Raw genomic sequence first — 27,672 nt, 5'->3', positions numbered from 1 at the left:
CTTGTTCCCCTCCGCTTCCAGTCCTTCTCATTTACAAAGATAAATAAATAAATGAAACTCTCTTCTTTGACACAATCTGGCTTCTCAGAATTTTTGGTTTCCTACTTCAGAAAATATTAATGCATTTCACTGAGCCAGTGTGGGCTGACATACATTTACCATCTTTCATGGTGCTGAGAAGAGAGAAAGCTTATTAAAAGGATTAAATAATCAGCAGAGGACACTAGAGGGAGGGTGTCTCATTTGAATTTGCTGTGATGTCCGCCCATAGGCTAACAACCAACCAGGACCACAGTAGGTAGGCACATCTAGAGTGTTCCCATTTCCCAGAACTGCTCAAATATAAGGTTAAAAAAAAAAAAAAAATTGCTATCCTGCTTCTCAAATAAGCCAAGCTTTGTATTTGCTTTTCCTTTCACCTCTAAACAGCTTTCCCTGTTAGTTCTCAAGTCTGGCTCCTCCTCATGTTTAAGTCTCACTCCCAGTATCATCTCCTAGGAGAGGTCATCCCTTAGAGCTTTTCCTAAAATAACCTCTCCTGAATCCTACTGCTTTATGTTACATCAAGTGTTTTCCTTCTACATTCACTAAACCCCACGTTACCTTGTTATATGTGCTTACTTGGGCTTCCCAGGTGGTGCTAGTGGCAAAAGAATCTACCTACAATGTAGGAGACCCAGATTCAATCCCTGGGTTGGGAAGATCCCTTGGAGTAGTAAATGGCAACTCACTCCAGTATACTAGCCTGGAAAATTCCATGGGCAGAAGAGCCTGGTGGGCTACAGCCCAAGGGGCCACAAATAGTTGGACATGACTAAGCATACAACTGATTGTTGACCAGGGGATTTTTGCAGAAACTAATACCTGTGGCTGGCAATTTTTATTTTGGCTGGTCCAAAATTAATTCTGCTATTTCATTAACACTTTGCAGGTTATTACATTCAATAGTTATACCTGGCACACCTATAAAGTCCTCTAATTTTCATGAAATGTGGTTTTCAATCCACTCTCCTGTATAAGCAAAAGCTGGAGCATTCTCCAGCACCAAGAATTTCATTTTCACTTTTCATATAAGAATCAATCACTAAGATTTGTCATGTCTTTTTGTTGGTCTAATATTCACACTGTCTGAATCAAACTATATTCTGAAGAACTATCATCTTCTGAGAAACTAGTGTATATGTTGCTCAGATAATCAAAGAAAACACCAGCATAAAATTCACAGAAAAATTACTCTTCACTTAAAATTTTGCAAAGTGTCATTTTTGAAAATTTTATGTTTACAATATAATCAAGTACAACATAATACAATATAATAAAACCTAGTGGAGCAAAATGTGAATGGTAACAATCATAAGTTGTATAATGAACCCCTGATCAATTCTAAGCTCCAACAACTTAACATGGTGATGTTAATTGTGTTGTGTTGTGTTGTTGTGTGTGTGCGCTCAGTTCTGTTTGACTCTTTGCCACCTTATGAGCTATAGCCTGCCAGGTTCCTCTCTCCATGGAATTTTCCAGGCAAGAATACTGGAGTGGGTTGCTATTTTCTACTCCAGGGGAATCTTCCCGACCCAGGGATCAAATCTGTCTCTCTTGCGTCTCCTGCATTAGCAGGCGAATTAGGAAGATTCTTTACCACAAGCATTACCTGGTTTAAAAATGTATTGATACGTCTCCGGTCAATAATGTAAAATGTATCTGTCTCTTCTAGAAAGTATACTCCTTAAAGGCAGTGACCTTGTCTTACTACTCAAGTCTCAGGAGCTAAAAAAGAATTTGTGGAGTATCTGGTGAATGAATGAAAAACTGGTCAATTCTTTAAATCGGGTATTATCATAATTCACATTACAGATGACTCACAAAGATTTTAAATAAGTTGATCAAGGTTTTATAGCCAGTTGATGGAAGAATCACTTGACCTCAGAAAATCTTTTAAGCTATGTATGTTTCTTCTCTTAATTATTTTTTATGGGGTGGAAGTAATGTATATTAAGAAAATCATCATTTTCAAAATTCTAGTTTCTTTGACTCTTCCCTCTGTTCTATCAATATCCAATCAAGTCCACTCTTAAACTACTATTTATACTGTCCATCCTTTTTCTTTCTATTCTCCCTGTCACCGTTTTTATTAATGGTCACATTCTGGGAACTACTAGAATAGCCTCCCACTTAGATTCATTGCCTTTCATTGCCTCCTACTTATTTTCATTCATTCTGCTCCAATCTCTTAACTCTACATATGTCTCTCCCAGATTAACTGCCTTAAACTTTGACTTTATCATGCTATTGATTCACATCTCCAGTTGCTATCTGTTGCTATTAACTTAAAATGTACATTTTTTGGCTTTTACATTCAAGGCCCTCCATAACTGTCCCCAACCTTTCTCACATTATTCTCTCCTTAAACTCTCTACATGATCTCCAGTTAGATAGCCCCACTCACTATTCAAACATCTCTAGAGTTCTTCCTATTCTTCAACCATTCTTACCCTATAATTCTCCAAAAAAAAAAAAAGAATGCCTTTCCACATTCAAATTGCATTCATTTATCAAATCACTGGATAATTTCCACCTTCTTTTAGAATGTTTTCCAGATAACTCCAGTGTACATGGATCTACCTGTCTCCAAGTTCATTAGTACCTAGGACAGTGCCAAGCTCATTGTAGGTGCTTAGAAAATTTTTGTCCAGTGAATTACTGAACACGTAGCTGAAATCATGCTCTGTCTTACGGTAGTTTTTATTTTGTCTTATTTTATCTATGCTATTAACTCTTGGGTCCCTTTCCAACTGGATCTTTGAGGTCTGAGATCATAGACTCCTATTCAGCTCCTCACACACAGGAAGCAATGCCTCTTGTCTGACAGATTACCCCTCATGCTTTAACCAAGTGAGTCTAATGTCACACTGCATTATTGATAAACTTACACTCTTTGATTTTCTTTATGGCTCAGGATTTAACAACTACTACACATATAACAACTGACCCTACAGAGAGGAGACACTTGAAATTCAAAGTATATCCCTCCTTTTTCTTCAGTTAATATTTCACCACCGTTAATATACTGTGAAAACAAATTACCAATCTGAGCTATTTCTTGTTCAAATTCTAGCTGCAATTTTTTCTAACTTCTGATCCTCATGAAATAATGACCTAATAGTTATGGTGTGCCAACAATGTAAGGACAGCAAGCTAGGCATATAAACTAGCATATAATAGGGTCCATACACTTCAGGGCCCCACATACAAAAGACATACCGACCAATGTCACTTCTTCTCGTTACTATGTGAGTATTGTCAGTTAATAAATGTCATGGAAATGCAGAGGAAGTATAAATTAGTGAAGGCTGGGGCATTACAGGAAGATACCTGAAACTCTCTTCAACAACAGTGTAATAATTATTGAGTCTATGTACATGCCAGCCTGGTCGATATGGTCCCTACCTGCTATAAATATGTAATCTGCAATTTAACGTTAATAGCTTTGCCTATGCTTTTAAGAAAAAGATAAGTAGACGATATTGACAATCTTCTCTTTAATCACTTGGATATTGATTTAACCCAATCACAAAGAGGCCTTCCCAACTACAATCACCGGAAGAGCAACACACAGTACCTCTCTTCCACATTACAGTGTTCTGTCTCATTTCTTACTAGTCCATGAGAATAGTTAAATTTATTTATTGACCTAGGTCAAGAGTCACCAAAATATAGCCCATAAAACAAATATGAACCTCATTCTACTTTTATAAATAAAGTTTTATTGGAACGCCATCTTGTTCACTCATTACGTATTGGCTAAGGCTGCTTCTGTGCTAACGCAACAGAGTTGAGAAGCTGTGACAGAAACCGTATGGCCCCCAAAGCCTAAAATATTTATATCTGGCTTTTTACCATCTCACCCTTGGCTTATAAGTTTCTTGTCCATTGCCTCGCCCTCCGAACGTGAAGAGAGAGTTGCTGTTTGCTGCCTTAACTGTGACATGTGTACCTGGGACATGATGCGTGGTTCACTGCTGTTGCTGACCGTTCGTGGGGACTTACTAGGAGGAGGGTAAATAGTGTTAACGTGGATCCGTGTGAAGTCAGCTGTGCATCTGGAATCACTGCTTTCTGGGGATGCATGTAATGAACTCATATAAAGAAATGTGTAAATGGCCAAAGAACACTCTAGGGAGGATTCTTGGCCTAAGGAACAGTTTTCATAGAAAATACCTTGGTCTCACTGCTGGGCTTACTGGGGGCAGGGCACTGTAATTTTTATAGCGCTGCTATGCTAAATGAAACATGCACTAAATCACCAGGCAGGCCTGGAACTGAGAATCTGGGCAACATCTGGAGAGTAAGAGTTTAGGGTAACAAATTCCTAAAAAAACTTGTTGATAAGAACACCAGCCTGTGCCTTTTTATTAATTTATTGCATTCTTGTCAATTGATACTACCCAGAGGTTTTAAAGAAAAAAAAAAAAAAAAAAACCCACAACAGTCAAGAAAACACCAATTTCCCATGATTCTCTTTTAGTTTCTAGATGTAGCTGAGAATTTTATTCTACATAAACTTCTCACCAAAAAAACTTTATTAACAAGTGGGAATTCTGACCTACTGAAATGCAGCCAATTCCTCTACACTAGGCAGACATGTCAGAATAAGCCAATGTCAACATGTCAATTTTCCAATATTCTGTTTAAGGTACAAAGATGAACTTAATAGTGTCTCAGTGTTAAATAACTATATACCAAGATAGAGAGCTTTGTCTGGTAGGTCATAGTATGTATTATATCTGGAAGTTTTATCAGACAGGTCTCCAGGTTGAGCTGACGCTATCATGGCCCATACACTCCCCAAGCCAGTGTGGTTGGATATATTCCACTAATTTTACATCATTTCAATTCATTCTCCACACTATAGCCTGAGTGATTTAAAATATAATCTACTCCTATCTCTTCCCTTTTAAAAATTCCCCAGAATCTCTACATTTCCTTCAGAAGAAAGCCAAAGCTTTCATAATACAGGTAGTCTGAGATGGCTCTGTGTGCCTGCTCACATGTCAGCTCTCATCTCTCCCTCCTCCACTGTCCTCTGCACTGAAGGTCACATTTCTAAGAATTTTGGTAATGTCTCATTCTCTCTAGCCGCCCCCTGCCCCTCGTCATCGCTTTCTATTTTCTCCCTATCTCTTTTCTCTGGTGCTTCTGAGCCTCTGTGCATGCTGTTTCCATTCTGATTCTGATTGAAACACTTTCCCTTCCTTTTTTTGGCTAGCCTTTGCTTATTATTTGAGTCTCATCTCAGACTTCTCTTTCTCCTGATAGCTTTTCTGGATTTCTGAAGTCCAGATTAAATAGAAAAACCCTGTGGTAAATAACATACTATTGGGAACACCACCCCCATATCTAACCCCCTAAAACGTATCACAGGAAAGATTCATGAAAGGTAGAGCTCTAACTTAACTGTGATGTCTTCCCCAACGTGATATAAATTCTTCAAATCAATAGATTAAGTACAACTTTAAGTATTCTCCCAACTCTCCCAAGCAATTATTTGTCTCTTAGATAAATCTATAATTATGTCACTATCAAAAAAAAAAAATATACAGGAATTGTTCTTTTAAAATGTGGCAAAAGTGCTCTGTTTAAAATGACACACGATAGAGACTTCCCTGGCAGTCCAGTAGTTAAAACCGCACCTTCCAATGCAGGGACTGTGGGCTTGATCCCTGGTCAAGGAGCCAAGAACCCACATACCCAAAATCAAAACATAAAATGGAAATGATATTGCAACAAATTCAATGAAAAAAAAACTTTTAAAATGATCAACATAAAAAAATTTTTTTAAATAAAGAAAACGACACACTAAATGTATCTTAATTAAAGACATAAGATTTGTTTTGAAAGCCCTTCACTTTAAGGAAATCAAAGAGGATGAAGGCAAGCCACTTGTAATAAATAGCTCCAATGCCTAGGAATATGAGAAAACACCTGTTTTTCTGGAGACATACTTGTAATAGAGCAAATAGGATTGGAGATAACAATATGAAGTTGCATTAAAATAAAAATAGAGCATTCATGTTTTCAACTGGAAATGTCTGAGCAGCAAACACTGGGTGGAGGCATGTCAAGCACATCAGTACCTCCCTCACTAGCTCTGGTTATCCAGATATCGCTAAAATTCAAGTGCCATAACCTAAAATGATGCTTGCCACATTTTTTGTAATCTGCTGTGGGTAGAGGGTCAAAAACGTGGTATCTTGGGAGTAAAGAAAATCAGTCTAAGAAGTGCCAATAATAGGAGGCAGGAAAGGTGATTTTGCTTCAGAGAGAACAATAATTTACACCAAACAAGTCCCAAAGCGGGTGCCTAACTCCAGGCCTGTACAGACTCAGCAAGATTTGAAGGTGGCATAGATATCTGAGACTGAGATCAAGGTATGGCATTAATTATAAAGAACAAAGATGACTAGAGCATAAGTCCCACCTGTGGAAAGGCGTCAGAATGAGGCAGAGAGAACTGAAAACTGGGAAAATAATCAGATGAGACTCGGAAAGGAAAATAGCTTGGCAAGCCTCCCTAGCAAGAGTCAGAAGGGCCACAGGGCTGAGATTCTGCAGGGAATAGTGTGAGAGCAAAATGGGACTTCAAGCAGCGACTGCAGCACCCAGGAGGAGGAAGAACTAGGGGCTTGGCATCTGTTAGCCTCCTGGGATTTCAGCCCTGGGGTCCAAGCTTTCTAAACTGTGCTTGTCACAGCTTAGCAAGCTCTTCCTGTTCTCTCAGAACCTCCTGTGTTCGAGGGTGAAAGGACAGATAACTCCCAAGAGGGGTTGTCCCTACCAAATGTAAAGCTCAGCTCCATACGTTTGCTTTGGGCACTAGAGGGTCTCTGAGCAGTGACTCTAGGGAGCAAGTCTTGATCTTGATTATAGTGCATTTCACTTCGATTAAGACAATATCAGTGTTATCATCCTATGTTCGTATTTAGATTGAAAGAAAAATGAAAGACCAAGATGAGGACCCACCCCTCAAAACTTGACAAAGTCTGCTTTCTTCCCCTACTCCTCTTCCCAGGGGAAAATGGGAAGGTAAAGAAAAGGAAAGAGGAGAATTCTGTACTGCTCTAACACTCCCAAAAAGAGATGTAAACTGCCTCCCAAAGAACTAACCTGTGAGCTCCTTTACAAACCTCCTATAAAATCCACACCACCTACTGAAATCATACCAACTTGAAATATTTTCTATAGAGATGCACCCTAAAATAGGAAGCACCGTGATGAGGGTTATCAGATAACTACATTCCTGATGTACTCATGCCTTTTTGAAAAACAGTTAAGAAAAATTTTTGGTATTGTTTTGTTTTTTTAAGAGAGAAGCAGAGAGAGGTGTGGCAATTTAAGTCATGAAAAGAACACAGAGAAAACTTGTCAGGCATCTTCTTATTCAAGACATATAAAGAATGAAAAGGGAAACTTCACATCCAGCAAGCAAGAGTGGTTCAATTGATTATGGTGATAGATGGTAGTCAAGGCTATCATAGCCAGATCAGAGCAGCAAATTTAGGTTTCATATTTAGTACTAACTTGCTTCACAAGTCATTACGCAATGACTTTCAACAGGTCCAAGGAAAGTCATGGCTGCTGTCTTTCTACCACCCAACATGATCATGCACCCTGATATTCTAGAATACTTTCAGATTCATTGAAGAGATTTTAGAAGTGACTCTAAGGAAATTCATTTCCTTCTCCTTCTTGCCAATTATTAATGTGGATAACCAATTAAGTTATATGTCATTGATAGAATTATCACTAATGTGTGACCAATTACTTAAATAGTTAAGCATGATCTTTACAAAGAAACACAGCTTACAGACAAACAATATCCTTGAGATTTCTAAAAGTTCTTTTTGCATATACCACATATTCATGTATTTGATGAATGAGTGCAGAAATAAATCACAAATCAATAAATGCATTTAACAATATATTTTTGAGATCTAATCTAGTTCCATAATGTAGTTTCAAGACATATCCATCCTGTTTAAAGAAAAATTGACAAAATGGGACTTTTGTAACAGTTATTTATGTGAAATTGACAAGACTTACTCAAGTAAGCTATTATTGTGTATCATAATTATTAACACTTAAAAACTAAAAATGAGACAATATTTATATCTACACTGACAGTCTCAGGGCTTCAAATTCGAGACTTATTCCACTTCTATCTCTGTCACTTTTCTTGTAATAAACTAATAAATCACATGTATTTGTTAAAACCCTGCTGATACATCTGGAGGTTGGTTATGGTGTCAGGAGCCAAAATTTGGCAAAGACCCATGGGGTTCATGTGTTAAATCACAAAAGGCAATTTGTACAATGGGAATAGAATGGAAATATTCTGAAATCACATGACATTTCATTTTTAATTCCACAAGTACGTTATTTTAAATATTTTCAAGCAAAGGCTAAAATGACATTGCATACAGAAACTAAACTCAGGTTTATACTTTCAAATAATTTTGATAACAAGCTCAGTAACGAACACACTGGAGCAAGGAAACTGCACTAAGAAAAGACAAAAATTACTAGGTTACTGCCTGCCACCCACCCACCATAAGCCTAGGTTGCCATTTTTATAAACTGTTATGGGAACACCAAAGGAGAAGCAGCATTTTAAAACTCTCACTGAAAAACAGAAAAACAACAGGTACAAAATTCACTTTTGGATGCTCAACTTCCCTCACTTGATGGGAGGCCAAGAGTCCACAGTGAAAGCAATGTGGAGAAGTCTTCCCCTAAGTTTTTAAATTACTAAATCATTACTTAAACTATCTAAGTGATTACCTTCAACGTCTGCTTTGCTTTGGCTATGGAGACATAGTCACAGCCATGAAGACCCTACTGAAACAAGAAGATATGAAGTTCATAAAATGCTGTCTCAACAGCAGAAAGGCACATGAATGTTACCTGAAAATGCAAACTGTGATCTTTTTTGACAAGATTAAAGAAAATCTTTACTTTCAAGTTATAATGACTATTCTTACATTTCTTCATATCCTAGAGTCAAGGGAAGTTTTAAGGCCTAATAATCCACATTAAGTGATAACTAAGGCATACACAGTCAGAGAATTGGTAGACATTTTAAAATATAAATGTTTAGAACTATCCATTTTTGGGGGTCCTTTGGTCTCCTGTTCCTTGCTGAATTCTTACTATAACAACAAGAGATACACGTAAGGAAATAATTTTTCCCCAAAACAGACATCAAGTCTGTTTCTCGATTCCACAACTGAAATATACCAGGCTCTAGAGAAGGTTTCATGAAACTGTAGAGAAAATTGTTATGTAAATGCAGTCTTTATTTTCTCTATGAGACTTCCTTAAACGGTGAATATACTGCCATCTTGTTCTGACTTCCCTACTTACTTGACCTCTTGCATTTATTCAAGGTTTCACCATTATATTTCCACTCAGAAAACTGTGTGACATGTGAGTATATTAATATTTCTTCTCTTGAAATTTAAAATGTATGTAGGTAGTGTATTTATGCAGATTAGAAATCTCACAATGGTTACATATTCACCAGGAGATGCCCAGTTTATCTGAAAGGTGATTGGTCGAAAGTCCTTTAGTTATAATTGAAGGATACATCCCAGATTCTCTGCCTAAGCATCAGGGTTTCAAAGTAAAGTTATCCTTGGGAAACATTCATTTCCCCTCCCATAATTAGATGTTTTTATGGCTGTAACTTACTATTCAAGGTTATCTTCCATTTTATCCTTAGAATATTTCATCTCTACCATATATATGTGTGTGTGTGTGTGTGTGTGTGTGTGTGCGCGTGCGCATGCACACACATGTATGTGTGTGTGTGTTACCCATCAGATCTATGGATGTTGTACATGAAGAAAGATCCCACTCAATCCTTGCTGCCAGTATGTCAATTAAAAATTCAGGCTTCCTTGGAATTCCTCCAGTGCTCACTGTGGGATTTCTTTTTGTTATAAGATATTGAATAAATATAGTAGATGAGCTACCCAAGATTGGATAAGAGCTCATTCCTCTCTTGGCTTCTGAGAACACTTTTGGCTCCTTGTCATGTTGGTTGTAGATTGATAGGGAAATTAGGAGAAGGTAGAAAGATACTTTGTAAACATCACCATGGGGACAGAATTTTGCGACATATACATTGTGGTCCAACGTGCCTCTGTGCAGGCTGAAACCTACTTTAGCCACAGGGGGACAGGCCAACAACACTCCTCAGGTTCTGTGTGCCTTATGTTTTCATAATTTCTCTATTAATCGAGGACTTCAAAAGACCACGATTATCAAAAGAAGAGTACCAGATGAGTAACATTATCATGGCTAACATATTGATGGATGATGACAAATTACTGTGTTACTATTTATCTGGGTATTGCAGTTTGGAATGGAGTCCTTGGGGACTTTATGCCTAATGCCAAAGTTAGAAAAGAATTTGAAATCCCAGGTCCGCCCTTTACCTGCCTTCAAATGAGGCCTCGGAGGTACCATCCAATTGTCTCTGCCCCACATGTTCTATGAGGCTGGGTTTCAAGAAAAATATGAACAAATGACCATGTTTAGAGTGAAAGTTAGACTGTTAACTAAGGTGTCAGTTTCTGTGAAAATGAAAAAAAATTGTAGAGCTAGTTAAAAAAGAGAAAGCATGAGAAACTCCTTTACATGGTGATATTTCAAATAATTATAATTTTTCCACGGAGTTTATAGCCCCCTAAAATGTGATATCTGTAATACAAGCTAGATTATAAAACCTCTGGGTGAGGGAGAAGGCATTTCTCCATAACAGCCAAGAGTGTTGGAAGGATAAGGTGTGAGTACAGTGCAGGAGGATTAGAGGTTGGCAAGAGAAGTCGGTATGTAAAAGGAAATGAAAGTAAGAGAAAGCTACAGCTCGGAGAAAAGTCATATAATGTAGTGATTTCTTGCTGGTGTTCTTTTAGGGAAACGGGGTAAATATCTTGAAATAACTCACTGTGATTTATTTTTTTTTTTTTTTTGGCAATATTAGGACTTTCATTAGAGTAAAACAAATTGACTGCATATCCTAACATTAATATTAAATCCAAATTCTTATATCTTGTTCCTCCTCAAATCTACACAGGGAATCTCCTCAAAGTCTTAGTATACCTCTAACAAGATGGCAAGAAATGAGAGAATATACCCTAAACAACATACAACCAAGCTTCAAATGAAAATGTTACTACTACTATAAGTGGAACACACCATTCTAGTGAATAAAAATTTGAAATGAATCAGTAACATTTCTTCAGTAAAAGTCTTGACAGTTAGATGATGAAGGTACCTTCTGGGTCCAGAACCAAGCAAGATTCCATGATTTACTGAGGAACTGAAATGCAAAATGTCAACTATTAGAAGGTCTATCATGACTGAGTCTGTAGAAACTTAACTCACTGATTTATGAAAAAGATACCACAAAATAAATGAGTCCTAATTTATTATAGTCAATGTTGTAATGGTAAAATTGCTACCATGCTATGTTCAGTGCAAACTCAAGATAGCTACAGTTATAAAGTATGTTTCTTAATGAATCTGGCTGCATCCTGTTTGTGCAACTAGGCCCTTGCCAAGGATGCAAGGAAGGATGATACACAATTTATAATGACAGATATTTCACAGGTTTGTTCTTTGGCTGCTAGGAGACTCATCAATAATTTAAGAACATGACACCCTTTCTGTAAAATTGTTTCATATACTTTCACTTTGCAAAACTCATTTTAAAAGTTATTCATATTTATATTAGCATAGAACATGTAAACTAACCAAGAAATGTTCTTGTTGGTAAGACTACAAAAAGAAGAAAGAAAAATCGTATAAACTTTACAATTTCACATTATTATGTAATGCAAGGGAAATGATTCTTAAATCAAAAACAGAAGAAAACACAAAGAGTTTCATTTATTCCAAAAATTTAAAAAACACTTCAAAGGGGAATTTACTGCATGATATTTTCAGTTCAGTTCAATTCAGTCACTCACTCGTGTTTGACTCTTTGCGACCCAATGGACTGCAGTACGCCAGTTATCCCTGTCCATCACCCACTCCCAGAGCTTACTCAAACTCATGTCCATTAATTCAATGATACCATCCAACCATCTCACTCTCTGTAATCCCCTTCTCCTCCTGCCTTCAGTCTTTCCCAGCATCAGACTCTTTTCCAATGAATCAGTTCTTCACATCAGGTGGCCAAAGTATTGGAGTTTCAGTTTCAGCATCAGTCCAAGGAATATTCAGGACTGATTTCCTGTAGGATGGACTGGCTGGATCTCCTTGAAGTCCAAGGGACTCTCAAGAGTCTTCTCCAACACCACGTTCAAAGGCATCAATTCTTCAGCACTCTGCTATCTTTATAGTCCAACTCTCACATCCATATATGACTACTGGAAAAACCATAACTTTGACTAGTGCACCTTTGTTGGTAAAGTAATGTCTCTGCTTTTTAATATACCATCTAGGTTGGTCATAACTTTTCTTCCAAGGAGCAAGCATCTTTTAATTTCATGGCTGCAATCACCATCTGCAGTGATTTTGGAGCCCCCCCCCACCCCCACAAAATAAAAAGTCTCTCACCATTTCCATTGTTTCCCCATCTATTTGCCATGAAATGATGGGACCAGATGCCATTATCTGTTTTCTGAATGTTGAGTTTTAAGCCATTTTTTTCACTCTCCTCTTTCACTTTCATCAAGAGGCTCTTTAATTCTTCTTGACTTTCTGCCATAAGGGTGGTGTCATCTGCATATCTGAGGTTATTGATATTTCTCCCAGTAATCTTGATACCAGCTTGTGCTTCATCCAGCCCAGCATTTCACATGATGTACTCTGCATATGAGTTAAATAAGCAGGGTAACAATATACAGCCTTGAAGTAATCCTTTCTCAATTTGGAACCAGTCTGTTGTTCCATATCTGTTTCTAACTGTTGCTTCTTGACCTGCATACAGATTTCTCAGGAGGCAGGTCAGGTGGTCTGGTATTCCAATATCTTTAAGAACTGTCCACAGTTTGTTGTGATCCACACAGTCAAAGACTTTGGCGTAGTCAATAAAGTAGAAGTAGATGTTTTTCTGGAACTCTCATGCTTTTTCAATGATCCAGCGGATGGTGGCAATTTGATCTCCAGTTTCTCTGCCTTTTCTAAAACCAGCTTGAATATCTGGAAGTTCTTGGTTCACATACTGTTGAAGCCTGGCTTAGAGAATTTTGAGCTTGACTTTGGTAGTGTGTGAGATGAGTGCAATTGTGTGGTAGTTTTAATATTCTTTAGCATTGTCTTTCTTTGGGACTGGAATGAAAGCTGACCTTTTCCAGTCCTGTGGCCACTGCTGAGTCTTCCAAATTTGCTGGCATATTGAGTGCAGCACTTTCACAGCATCATCTTTTAGGATTTGAAATAGCTCAACTGGAATTCCATCACCTCCACTAGCTTTGTTCGTAGTGATGCTTCCTAAGGCCCACTTGACTTCATATTCCAGGATGTCTGGTTCTAGGTGAGTGATCACACCATCGTGGTTATCTGGGTCATAAAGATCTTTTTTGTATAGCTCTTCTGTGTATTCTTGCCACCTCTTCTTAATATCTTCTGCTTCTTCTAGGTCCAAAACATTTCTGTGCTTTACTGTGCTCATTCTTAGATGAAATGTTCCCTTGGTATCTCTAATTTTCTTGAACAGATCTCTAGTCTTTCCCATTCTATTGTTTTCCTCTATTTCTTTGCACTGATCACTGAGGGAGGTTTTCTTATCTCTCCTTGCTATTCTTTAGAACTGTGAATCAATTGGGTATATCTTTCCTTTTCTCCTTTGCCTTTCACTTCTCTTCTTTTCTCAGCTATTTTTAAGGCCTCATCAGACAACCATTTTGCCTTTTTGCATTTCTTTTTCTTGGGGATGGTCTTGGTCACTGCCTCCTGTACAATGTCACAATCCTCTGTCCATAGTTCTTCAGGGACTCTGTCTATCAGATCTAATCCCTTGAACCTACTGTCACTTCTACTGTATAATCATAAAGGATTTGATTCAGGGAATACCTGAATGGTCTAGTGATTTTCCCTACTTTCTTCAATTTAAGTCTGAATTTGGCAATAAGGCGTTCATGATCTGAGCCACAGTCAAATCCTGGTCATATTTTTGCTGACTGTATAGAGCTTCTCCATCTTTGGCTGCAAAGAATATAATCAATCTGATTCTGGTATTGACCATCTGGTGATGTCCATGTGTAGAGTCTCCTATTGTGTTGTTGGAAGAGTGTATTTGCTACGACCAGTGGGTTCTCTTGGCAAAACTCTGTTAGCCTTTGACCTGCTTCATTTTGTATTCCAAGGCCAAATTTGCCTGTTAGTCCATGTATCTCTTGACTTCCTACTTTTGCATTCCAGTCCCCTATAATGAAGAGGACATCTTTTTTGGGTGTTAGTTCTAGAAGGTCTTATAGGTCTTCATAGAACCACTCAACTTCAACTTCTTCAGCATTACTGTTTGGGGCACAGACTTGGATTACTGTGATATTGAATGGTTTGCCTTGAAAACGAACAGGGATCATTCTGTCATTTTTGAGATTTTGAGATTTTTCATTTTTGAGATTTGTCTATTGGTGGAACATTCTGACAAAACGTGGCCCACTAGAGAAGGGAATGGTAAACCACTTCATTATTCTTGCCTTGAGAACCCCATGAACAGTATTAAAAGGCAAAAAGGTATGACACTGAAAGATGAACTCCCCAGGTCAGGAAGTGCCCAATATGCTACTGGAGAAGAGTGGAGAAATAGGTCCAGAAAGAATGAAGAGATGGAGTGAAAGCAAAAACAACACCCAGTTGTGGATGTGACTGGTGATAGAAGTAAAGTCCGATTCTGTAAAGAGCAATATTGCATAGAAACCTGGAATGTTAGGTCCATGAATCAAGGCAAATTGGAAGTAGTCACACAGGAGATGGCAAGAGTGAACACTGACATTTTAGGAATCAGTGAACTAAAACAGACTGGGATGGGTGAATTTAACTCAGATGACCACTCTATCTACTACTGTGGGCAAGAATCCCTTAGAAGAAATGGAGTAGCCCTCATAGTCAACAAAACAGTCCAAAATGCAGTGATGTTTAAATATATGGAATTTAATATGTAAAGAAATACAATATAATTTATTCCTGGTTCAGCCACTTAATCAGCTGGATTACCTTGGGAAAATTGTTAAATATCTATTATCTGCAGTTTCAACATCAAGAAAATGTATAAATTAACAATCACACTGATTTTTTTCAAAAAGTAGTAATGAAAAATATGTGTGCTAAGTTGCTTCGGTTGTGTGTCTGACTCTGGACCCCATGGACTGTAGCCTGTCCGGCTCCTCTCCACCCATGGGGTTCTCCAGGCAAGAATACTGGAAGGGGTTTCCATGCCTTCCTCCAGGGAATCTTTGCAAGCCAGGGACTGAACTTGGGTCTCCTGCATTGCAGGCAGATTCTTTACCATTCTTTGAGCCAGCAGAGAAGCCCCAGTGAAAATATGCCATAATGTATAAGTAAGTACAATTCGGCTTTCCAAGTGGCGCTAGTGGTAAAGAACCCACATGCCAATGCAGGAGACTTAGGAGGCAGGGGTTTGATCCCTGGGTTGGGAAGATCCCCTGGAGGAAGGCACGGTGACCCACTCCAGTAGTCCTGCCTGGAGAATCCCATGGACAGAGGAGCCTGGTGGGCTATGATCCACAGAGTCACAAAGAGTCAGACACAACTGAGTGATTTAGCATAGCACACAGCACAAGAATACTTTATAAACCATACAAAAGAAACACTGCACCCTCCATCAAGTAACACAATTAGGAAAAAGTATTATAAAAAATTAATCAAAACTTATGTTTAGGGAAAATGATTTCAGATTGTACTTTGTCACAGTCTAATTTAGACCCTTTATTAAAAAATACTAAAAGGTACAAAAGGCAATCTCATCTCTCTGACCCACCATGTCATGGTCAGAAAATCCTTTCATATATTACAAAATTAATGGAATTTAATATTGATAACATAAAAGCAAACTGGAAATGGAAATATATAATTGTAGTAAATTGAGAATATCCCTTTGTTCGTTCACCAAATAAATCATTTTTCGGGAAAGATCTTTCAAGTCTGGTCAATATATTGAAAAAAAAATCAATAACTATGTTGAACAATGTGAAAACCATTCTGGTTTTTCTGAATTTTTTTTTTGTGTGTGTGGAGGGTATTATTGTTTTCTAAGATTGTTTCTTGGATAATCTCTTCTAACAGGCACTGGCTATTAAATTCCCTGCTTTACCAAACCATAGCAGCAAAGGAACAAGCAAGTTAGGAACTACACATTAACTACAGATTAATTATCAGTGGATGTTGAAAGCTAAGCAGCAATACTCACAACTTGACATGCCAAAGACTAGATAGTCTGAAATAGAATGAATAGCATATAGTTTAAAACACAGGCTCTGAAATCAGATATGTTGAATTCAAAGAAAGATTTTAACTCCTATAGCTGTGTGACATTTGGGGAATAATTAACTTCCTAATACTTGTTTTCCTTATTGTCTATATATATATAAAAGAATCCATGATATCTTTCTGGTTTACTTCACTCTGTATAATGGGCTCCAGTTTCATCCATCTCATTAGAACTGATTCAAATGAATTCTTTTTAATGGCTGAGACCATTACAGTATACTAACACATATATATGGAATTTAGAAAGATGGTAATGATAACCCTATATGCAAAACAGAAAAAGAGACACAGATGTACAGAACAGACTTTTGGACTCTATGGGAGAAGGCGAGGGTGGGATGTTTTGAAAGAACAGCATCGAAACATGTATATTATCTAGGGTGAAACAGATCACCAGCCCAGGTTGAATGCATGAGACAAGTGCTCGGGCCTGGTGCACTGGGAAGACCCAGAGGGATCGGGTGGAGAGGGAGGTGGGAGGGGGGATCGGGATGGGGAATACATGTAAATCCATGGCTGATTCATGTCAATGTATGACAAAAGCCACTACAATATTGTAAAGTAATTAGCCTCCAACTAATAAAAATAAATGGAAAAAAAAAAGAATCCATGATTAATTTGGTACAATTAATTTATCTCAATGGCTGGAAGGTACAGCAATGCAGAAAGTGGGAACAAAAATCATAGGTCCTGTGTATTTCCTCAATTGAAGCTGTTTACTTTTCCAATGTTTTTGTAAGCTTAAATAATTTTATTTGTGGCTAGTAAAAAATAGTATCCATTTATTCTAGATGTAGTGGAATGGCAAAAGAAAATGATTCAAGGTGAAATAGAGTCACACATATATTGACTTAAAGGCATGGTAAACTTTGCTGATCCAGTTGGAGATAAGTAAAAATGCTTATCAGTTCAGTTAAAAGGTAGACATAATATTAAAAAAAAAAATCTACTCACTGCTAAGTGGCAAATATTGGCAAATTCTCAAGGAAAAGAGTTTTTGGTTTTGAGCTCTTATTTATTATTGTTCTTCACACTTCATATACTTCTCTAACTTAAATAGGAATATAGAGAATGGCCCAGATATATTACTCTTTCAATTCTTTTAAGAGATATCTAGTTGTATTTTTTTTTCTTGCTTTCCAATTTAGTGTCAAATGTAGTGCTGGGTGCAATCATGAACAGTCTAGCTCACATTTTTCTATGTTTAAAGGTTTTCATTCTCAAGGAATAAATCTCAGAAAGGTTAACTCAGCTGATTTTTTTATAGCTGTGGTCAATCACTATTTGTTTATTTTGTATTCATCCAAGATATATACTTTTCTCTGAAAGAAAGAGGTTAAGAAGACATTAACATTTGAAAGTCCTTTGAGAGATGTGTTACCAAAGTGTAAATTATATCCTATTGGTCCAGCCTTATTTGAACATGAATAAATTACAAAGAAAAGAGAGTATCTTTAATGGAGCAAAGATATTATTAAAAAGAAATCTTAAGGTGTTTGAATACATTTTAAGTGTTCTTGCTTGCTTTTCCTGAATTAGTGTTCAGTTTTGAGGCAGTTGGGCAAAGAAAGGTACTCAGTCTGGAAATATTCATGCCCTAATAACAGCCATGTTTCTCTCATCATGGATTAGAACATTATAAATGCTTTGAGATTTTATATGTGTATCAGAGGCAAACATGACCATTTTCTCCCTAAAAGTAATATAACCCATTAGATAGTTTTGAAATTATAATCACTGCTCCCATAAATTGCTAAATTATATGAAATATTTATATCCTTGCTATTCAAGAAAATGAATTTTCAACATTCAACTACTGAGGAAGGGCTGTTTGCGCAATGTTTCCACTAAGATAAATGAAAGTTTTATTCCTTGCTACTTGTTTAAAACTCCTTTTCATTTTTACACAAGAGCCCATTTTTCATTACCAAAAAAGTTATGCAATTTGAGCCATGTTACTTTTTATTCACAGTAAATCAATATATGTCATAAGAGCAGAAAAGAAAGTCACATTACTCCCTATCATTGGACCTTCCCTTAGAGCAAGTCCCAGAAGACATTGCCAGGTTGCGTTGCTATAGCAACAGAGCTCTGGTACCTCTTTCGCTTGGCTTGTTATAGTGAGTTGATTTCTACACAGAGGTATAACCCTGAAGATTTTTTATAGTAAAGAAGAAATTACAAAGAATCAATAATAATGTGGCTGGCCTTTCCATTGATCTGTGATGACTTAATTCAAAACTAGTATAATGAAGGTGACTGCATAACATTTCAAATCCCTTTGCTGAGTTCCAATTAAATTATTCATTGCCTTTTCTTTAGGCTTCCTAAGTAGTCAGATTTCTTAAAATATGAAGAAAAAAATATTCAGACTCTTCAGAGTGTTAGAATGAAAACTGATACAGTTTACCCAGTTATAAACATCTGCTATTAAAATGTCTTAAAATAATATCAATCCACTTAAAAATATCAATAATTAGTAAAAAGACAAGAAAACTATATTAGCAATGTAAAAGATTATCTTTTGACTTCCCCTAAAAAGATATAAGATATAATGATGTTTTCTTCCAAATATCCACATGATTCAGCCATAGGTATGAACATGGGAAGCCATAGGTCCCTTCCCTCTTGAACCTCCCTCCCATCAAAAATTCTGTAAAGCAATTATCCCTCAATTAAAAAAAATAAGATATAATGGTGGAAAGTAAGATATCTTATTGTCTTATATAGGCCATATAAACCATTTTGAATAGTGTCTGATATACAGGTAAACACCTAATAATTATTGTTATAACTTTTATTACTACCACAATATAGTCGGCCAAACAAATTATATCCTTTGCCTTATATTGCATAGTACTATTGATTATGCAATTGTAATACTTTTTTTTTTTGTATCTGAATATTTGTAAAGTAAAAATGATATAAGGAAAACACTACTACATAGTTGAGCCTTAAACTTATTGGAAAAAGGTGCAAGTCCTTTTTACAGGACTAATCTTGTGAATAAAAATCTGCATCTAATGGGCCTGCCACAGGCAGGCAGCTTAGAAAGGAGTGTGTTATGGATTTGGGAGTCAGGACCTAGATTTTGTGCATCATACTATTTACATAAGACCTTAACCTTAATTAAGTCTTTGTCTTTTCATGTATAACAAAAGGATAAAAACATTTTCTCAGCTCAGTGGTAGAGAAGTCAGTGAGACAATGTACATTAAGCACCTGTTATAATGCCTGGTGCAGATGATGTTTATTAAATTTTAGCTGCCTTTCCTTTAAAGTTTTCCAGGCATTTCCTTGAATCCTAATTTCCAAATGGAATTTACATATAAAACAATATAAATTCAACATTTCTTAGAAATACTTTGATATGTGTATACATGTGTACTCAGTCTTGTCCAACTTTTTGCAACTGCATGGGCTGTATAGCCCGCCAGGCTCCTCTGTCCATGAGACATTTCCAGGCCAGAACACTGGAGTGAGCTGCCATTTCCTACTCCAGGGGATCTTCCCAACCCAGGGATAAAACTCAAATCTCCTACTTCTGCATTGGCAGACAGATTCTTTACCACTAAGCCACCTGGGAAGCTGCACTTTGATATAAATGGATTTTAACTCTGGCAAACTGTAGAAAACTTTCATACAATTTTATGTTACAAATTATTTTTTAATTGATTTGATTGATAATGTCTTTCCCAAAGTATGTTTTCATGACCTCCTAGCCCATGATAACACTCTGGGGAAAAAAAAGGTGGCAAAGGGACCATATCCCTGGCCAGATACATTTAGAAAATGCTACATAATATATCTCATTCACATGGTTAATATATCACATCAATATATTCAGCCCTCCAGGAAATCTCAGATAATCCCAGATAAATAAATCAGTATTATTTAGTGCGAAAGAGTATATATTCACGAGTTGGACCTTTGAATCCTACTTTCATCACTTCAGTTTAATTGCTCAATCATGTCCAACTCTTTGTGACCCCATGGACTGTACCACACCAGGGCTCCCTGTCCATCACCAACTCCCAGAGTTTATTCAAACTCATGTCCATTGAGTTGGTGATGCCATCCAACCACCTCATCCTCTGTTGTCCACTTCGCCTCCTGCCTTCAATATTTCCCAGGATCAGAGCCTTTTCAAATGAGTCAGTTCTTCACATCAGGTGGCTAAAAAGCACTTCAGCTTCAGCATCAGTCCTTCCAAGGAACATTAAGGACTAATTTCCCTTAGGATTGACTGGTTTGATCTCCTTGCAGTCCAACGGACTCTCAAGAGTCTTCTCCATTGTGTATATGTACCACAGCTTCCTTATCCATTCGTCTGCTGATGGGCATCTAGGTTGCTTCCATGTCCTGGCTATTATAAACAGTGCTGCAATGAACACGGGTGCATGTGTCTCTTTCAAATCTGGTTTCCTTGGTGTGTATGCCCAGGAGTGGGATTGCTGGATATTACTCAGCCATTAAAAAGAATTTATTTGAATCAATTCTAATGAGATGGATGAAACTGGAGCCCATTGTACAGAGTGAAGTAAGCCAGAAAGATAACACCAATACAGTATACTAATGCATATATATGGAATTTAAAAAGATGGTAACGGTAACCCTATATGCAAAACAGAAAAAGAGACACAGATGTACAGAACAGACTTTTAGACTTTGTGGAAGAAGGCGAGGGTGGGATGTTCTGAGAGAACAGCATTGAAACAAGTAGACTATTAAGAGTGAAACAGATCACCAGCCCAGGTTGGTTGCAGGAGACAAGTGCTCAGGGCTGGTGCACTGGAAAGACCCAGAGGGATGGGATGGAGAGGGAGGCGGGAGGGGGGGATCAGGATGGGGAACACATGTAAATCCATGGCTGATTCATGTCAATGTATGGCAAACACCACTACAATATTGTAAAGTAATTAGCCTCCAACCAATAAAAATAAATGGGAAAAAAAAAAAAAGAGTCTTCTCCAACACTACGGTTCAAAAGAATCAGTTCTTTGGAACTCAGCTTGGTTTTAGTCCACCTCTGACATCCATACATGACTACTGGAAAAACCATAACTTTGACTAGACAGACCTTTGTTGATAAAGTAATGACTCTGCTTTTTAACATACTGTCTAGGCTGGTCAAAACTTTTCTTCCAAGGAGCAAGTGTCTTTTACTTTCATAGCTGCAGTCACTATCTGCACTGATTTTGAAGTCCAAGAAAATAAAGTCTCTCACTGTTTCCATTGTTTCCCCATCTGTTTGCCATGAAGTGATGGGACCAGATGCCATGATCACAGTTTATTGAATGTTGAGTTTTAAGCCAACTTTATCACTCTCCTCTTTCACCTTCATCAAGAGGCTCTTTAGTTCTTCACTTTCTGCCCATAAGGGTGGTGTCATCTGCATATCTGAGGTTATTGATATTTCTCCCGGCAATCTTGATACCAACCTGTGCTTCATCCAGCCCAGCGTTTCTCATGATGTACTCTGCATAAGAGTTAAATAAGCAGGGTGACAATATACAGCCTTGATATACTCCTTTCCCAATTTGGAACCAGTCTGTTGTTCCATGGCCAGTTCTAACTGTTGCTTCTTGACCTGCACACAGATTTCTCAGGAGGCAGGTCAGGTGGTCTGGTATTCCCATCTCTTTAAGAATTGTCCACAGTTTGTTGGTGATCCACACAGTCAAAGGCTTTGGCATAGTCAGTAAAGCAGAAATAGATGTTTTTCTGGAACCCTCTTGCTTTTTTTAAGATCCAACAGATGTTGGCAATTTGATCTCTGGTTCCTCAGCCTTTTCTAAAACCAGCTTGAATATCTGAAAGTTCACAATTCACATACTGTTGAAACCTGGCTTGGAGAATTTTGAGCATTACTTTGCTAGCATGTGAGATGAGTGCAATTGTGTGGTAGTTTGAACATTCTTTGGCATTGCCTCTCTTTGTGATTGGAATGAAGACTGACCTTTTCCAGTCCCGTGGCCACTGCTGAGTTTTCCAAATTTGCTGGCATATTGAGCACAGCTCTTTCATAGCATCATCTTTTAGGATTTGAAATAGCTCAAATGGAATTCCATCACCTCCACTAGCTTTGTTCATAGTGATGTTTCCTAAGGTCCACTTGACTTCGCATTCCAGGATGTCTGGTTCTAGGTGAGTGACCACACCATTGTGTTTATCTGGGTCATGAAGATTTTTTTGTATAGTTCTTCTGTGTATTCTTGCCACCTCTTCTTAATATCTTCTGCTTCTGTTAGGTCCATACCATTTCTGTCCTTTATTGTGCCCATCTCTGCATGAAACGTTCCCTTGGTATCTCTAATTTTCTTAAAGAGATCCCTGTCTTTCCCATTCTATTGTTTTCCTTTGCATTGATCATTGAGCAAGGCTTTCTTATCTCTCCTTGCTATTCTTTGGAACTCTGCATTCAAATGAGTTCTCTTACCTTTCTTCCTTTGCCTTTTGCTTCTCTTCTTTTCACAGCTATTTGTAGGCCTCCTCAGACAACCATTTTGCCTTTTTCTGTTTCTTTTTCTTGGGGATGGTCTTGATCACTGTCTCCTATACAATGTCAGGAACCTCAGTCCATAGTTATTCAGGCACCCTGTCTATCAGATCTAATCCCTTGAATCTATTTGTCACTTCCACTGGATAATCATAAGGGATTTGATTTAGGTCATACCTGAATAATCTAGTGGTTTTTCCCTATTTTCATCACTTACGGGGTCGCAAAGAGTCAGACACGACTGAGTGACTGAACTGAACTGAGCTTCACCACTTATTTGCTTCTAATCTGGGAAGTTACTCAACCTCTGTGTTTCTCAGCTGTGCAATGAGAGTGGCAACATTGCAATGAGAAGTTAAAGTGAGATATCACTGGTGCTAAGACAGAGGCTAATAGAGTCAATTAACAGTAATAAGAGTTATTAAAAAAAACCTGTTTAAACCCATGGTCATGACCCTTCTTTATGAATAATATTTTTGAACATCTTCTAGAACTATAAATCCTTGAAACACATTTTGAACAATGCTAAAGTTAGGGTAGTGGTAAATTGTAATTAAGCAAAAAATTAGTCATCGTATTAGTGCCCAAAGCACAAAAAACGTCAGCTACTTCACCACATGTGAGCCCACTGGCTTGCTCTTATTCTCTACTATCAGAACAGGAGAGCAACTGTGTTAAATGTAAAGATCTCACCCCATGGAAGTTCTATTCACTGGAATTATTTACATCCAATTCATGCATTAGCACAGGTCAGTTTATTGCATTAGATTATTTGCATGTAACTAAAAACTGAGCCTTGAAGGAAAGGGATATCAAAGGATAAAAACCTTAATGACTATAAATTTGTAGTCATTAAAACTTTAGCAGAGAGAAAACTGAGCATACGGCTCACTGATGGGGTCTGAAAAGAGCAGGGACATTTATATTATGTTTATACATTTCCTAGCGCTAACTGAAAACAATTTGTGTGAGTTTTCACAATGGAAATATAAAATAGTGAAGAACAATAAGGAAAGATGAGAGCTTCATCTTTCTTGTAGGAAAAATATACTACAAGTTCACAACAAAATGCAAAGCCCTGCCCGGTCTAAACAAGACCATGGTGCCAACAAACTTCTCTACTCTTGTCCACAAGCTAAAAAGCTTAGGCAAAAGAGCAGAAAAATGAGCAGTGAGCTAATTAATCTGATACATTTTAGAAGTCCATTTATTTATTCTCACATTTGCAACTGTATCAGGTTGCTGATTTCTCTTCTTTTAAAGAATCCTTACTTTTTAATATCATCAGAAATAAATGTAGAACAGAAAAAAATTATTCACTCATAATGCCTTCTGAAAATTAAAAAAATATTTTCAATTATTCCTATTCCCTTTAAGTCTTAATCACATTTGATTTATACACAGATATTTTTATATGCAAATACAATTTCAAAGTCTGTTTTCCCACTTAACATTGTATCTGCAGTTTTTTCTCATGATATAGAGAAGTCTTTAAAATAATCATTCCTAGTACCTCAATGGTTATATTCTTCCATGATCAGATATGCAAGTGATTTCTAATTGTACTGTTAAAAACCAGATCTTTTCATTCATACAGTTAGTTCTTTCTTTTAGTTTAGTGGTTTCAAACTTTTTTACGATGCATCAGAATCATCTAGAAGGCTTGTTAAAGCACAGGTGTCTGGGCCCCGCCCTCAGAGCGTCTGATTCAATAGGTCCGGAGGCAGTCTCAAGAATTTGCATTTCTAAGCATTTCCCAGATGATACTGCTGCATATCTGAGGACCAGTTTTTAAAATTATTGTTAAATTGTTTACATGGAATAGTATTGTTAAAGTATTTACATGGAGTTGCATTGGGGTTGACCAATCAAATAGTATAGACATTTTCATGGCATCTAAGACATATTTCTGAAAACCTTCCTACAAGCTTATACAGCTTTATATTGCCAAGTCATTTTTCAGTACTTGAAGCCTGGTTAGTTACCAACTAACTGAATGAACAAAAGAACAAAGGAAAATTCTTACCTCTCTCCTCCACAAGACCATGACATTAGGCTGAAAGCCATCTATTTACATTCCAAAGATACACAGCGTGGCTAAATAGAAATACCTAAATCTCTGTTACTACAGAAGTCAACAAGGAGGTTTCATCATCACTCCAAAGACAGTGAAAAATAATTGATATATTTAAACCTTGGAAGAGAGCCAATTTTTATCTGTACCATAGACAGAAATTGACTGCATTTAGCTTTGTTGGTCTATTAGGTAGTTCAAAAACAGTGCTGCTCATTGGAAGGTATAATGCAAAATCTGGGGCTTTGAGAAATTGTTTTTGATAAACTAGAAACAAGAGAATTCCCACTGTAGCAGGGGATTATTAGCATATTTGCCTAAAAGTGACAGCTAAAAACCTTGGAGATATCCCCTTGTACTAAAGGATTCTTTATATTGGGTAGAGATTTCTCCCTCACCTTTAGAGACTTATGCATATAAATCAACATATCTACATAAGCATATAGATGTATTTACATAAGTAAACATTAGATAGCCATGTATGCAAAGTGTCCAATCATACATTGGTTTCTACAAACCCACAGATAAAGCATACGCTTAGCAAAGATATCATCTGCAGAAACGTCTTCTGGGCTCTTTCTCAGTAATCCGTACACATTCTTAATTTTTCATTCTTATTGGTTGTTATCATATTGACTAAAATGCGTAATGAGAAAATGTGTTCACAATAACAAAAATGCATAATAATCATAATCCATAGATAAGTCAAGTCATTGGGTGTTGTCAACAAACTTTGGAATTTGGTTAGACGTGAAATTGTTAAATCTAGCTTATGCTGAGAACAGTAAATCAGCAGTAAATGTGTTAGATACAGAATTACTAAAAGAACTGTGTAATTATGACTTTCTAAGGAATAATGCTTTCTATGTAAGTGTCTTCTTGGGATTGTTCTCTCTTGGTCTTAGTAAAAGCAACAAACATTTTGAGAGATTAAATTTTCTTGATGATTAACAAAGCAGATCATAGCCTGAAATGTTACTTTATTAAGTTAATAATTACAATCAAAAATTGTTCATGACATCTAGTCAGATTTTTAACTAGGATGACTGAAAAATGGTCAGAGGCCACCAAATCATTCATTGGCACAGGACCCCTATTTCTTTATTCTAACCCAGAAAACCAGTAAAATAATGGCAGTCATCATTTAATCACTCTATTGTAATGAGTTTTGACTTTCCTCACCCTGGTTCATAACCCAAACTTTTTCAAAAGTCATAATCAAATAATTTGAAAGTTATCAGGACCCATGGGTTGATCATTTCCCAAACTTAAGATATGGAAAACCAGGGCAGAATAGTGTTTCTTATTACCCATTGAAGCAGATTTAGTTCCTTTGAAACTAAATGCCTAGAACCAAAAAGGAATTTGTTTTATCTTCTTTTCCTTATTCAATTTGATTCTATGATCTGTTTGGTGTATATGTAAAAAGATAAAGTTGTATATATTTAGCCCTCAGCAGTAATTATGTATGATAATAAAATTTCCATACCTCATGTCTTCAAACCCAATTGTAAGCACCACCTGAGAAGTTCCTGCTTATTTACTGGTCATATTTTCCCTGTAACCCGCAACTCAAGTTCTGTATATGCTCAGGAGAACAAGCTGTCAAGTGAAAAGTGAAAATTTACCCTAATAAAAAGGATCTTCTCTCCCACACGGTATCTTCCTTGAGAGAGCCTCTCCACGCAGAACTTGCTTGGGCATTTGCAAGGAGGATCTTCAGAAATCCGCTTCACCTGAAATAGAAGAGCTGGCAAGTTCATTCTCCTTAATCAGATTCCACTTAGATTAATTTGTTTCACGGGTTCAAAGGCCCCTAAACCATTAACGCGTTTAAATGTGTTCTCTATCAGACTATGGACATGATGTGAGCACAGAAATATCATATTAAATCTTAACTATGTAAAGGTCAGGCCCTGAAGGCACTTTGTGCAGGCCAGTAACTGCACTAAGGCCTAAGTGGCTGATGCCAATGATAACGCTGGAGGATAGTCGGGAGCAAATCAACTGGCAGTGTAGGGCTGATGTGCCGGGTTCTCACGTTCAGTGAATTAAGAAGACTGTGTACACTGCGTTGCCAAGAAAGTCTACTGATGGCTAGAACAGCATCTGTATTAACATAGTGCATATGCTTCCCTATCATAATTTTAATATTAATTTTATCCATTTTCAAAACAAATGAGAGTTTAAATTTTATTATTATTTTAAAATGAGACTACTGCTTCACCTTATTTTGAACTCTTTTTGTCATCTTTAATTCATCCAGACTAATCTGGCAACTCACTCCTCAGTAATTCCCATCTTCCAAAACCCATTCTCATAGCAGTATCTGACAGTTTATATGTATTTTATAGAATCCATGTCTATCAAATTTTCTGTTTTATCTCCATGTGCAATGCATGCTAAGTCATTTCAGTCATGTCTGAGTCTTTGTGACCCTATAGATTGTAGCCCATCAGGCTTCTCTGTCCATGGGGTTCTCCCTACTCTTTAAAAAATACGTATACTAAATGATAAATGCAAAATGCTTATAAACAGTTGTGACAACTAAAGACAATGTATAGTCCATGATCTTAGG

The 27,672-nt window shown here is 37.1% G+C and overlaps 1 protein-coding gene across 2 annotated transcripts in view; it reads right to left on the bottom strand.

Annotated features, from left to right (window-relative positions):
* Positions 1 to 27,672, bottom strand: part of GAS2 (growth arrest specific 2) — a 168,315-nt gene that overhangs the window by 36,002 nt on the left and 104,641 nt on the right. The window contains exons 8-9 of one of the 2 annotated variants that reach the window (XM_061168014.1): positions 26,723 to 26,830; positions 11,339 to 11,383 (exon numbers count right to left, since the gene is read on the bottom strand). In XM_061168014.1, coding sequence (XP_061023997.1) covers positions 11,339 to 11,383; positions 26,723 to 26,830 — 153 coding nt within the window. The remainder of the gene's footprint in view (positions 1 to 11,338; positions 11,384 to 26,722; positions 26,831 to 27,672) is intronic. The other variant, XM_061168019.1, reaches the window with a different exon arrangement.

The sequence above is a fragment of the Dama dama genome, chromosome 2 (genome assembly GCF_033118175.1).
Source record: "Dama dama isolate Ldn47 chromosome 2, ASM3311817v1, whole genome shotgun sequence".
In the NCBI taxonomy this organism is placed as follows: Eukaryota; Metazoa; Chordata; class Mammalia; order Artiodactyla; family Cervidae; genus Dama; species Dama dama.
This window is presented reverse-complemented; position numbering and strand designations above follow the sequence as displayed.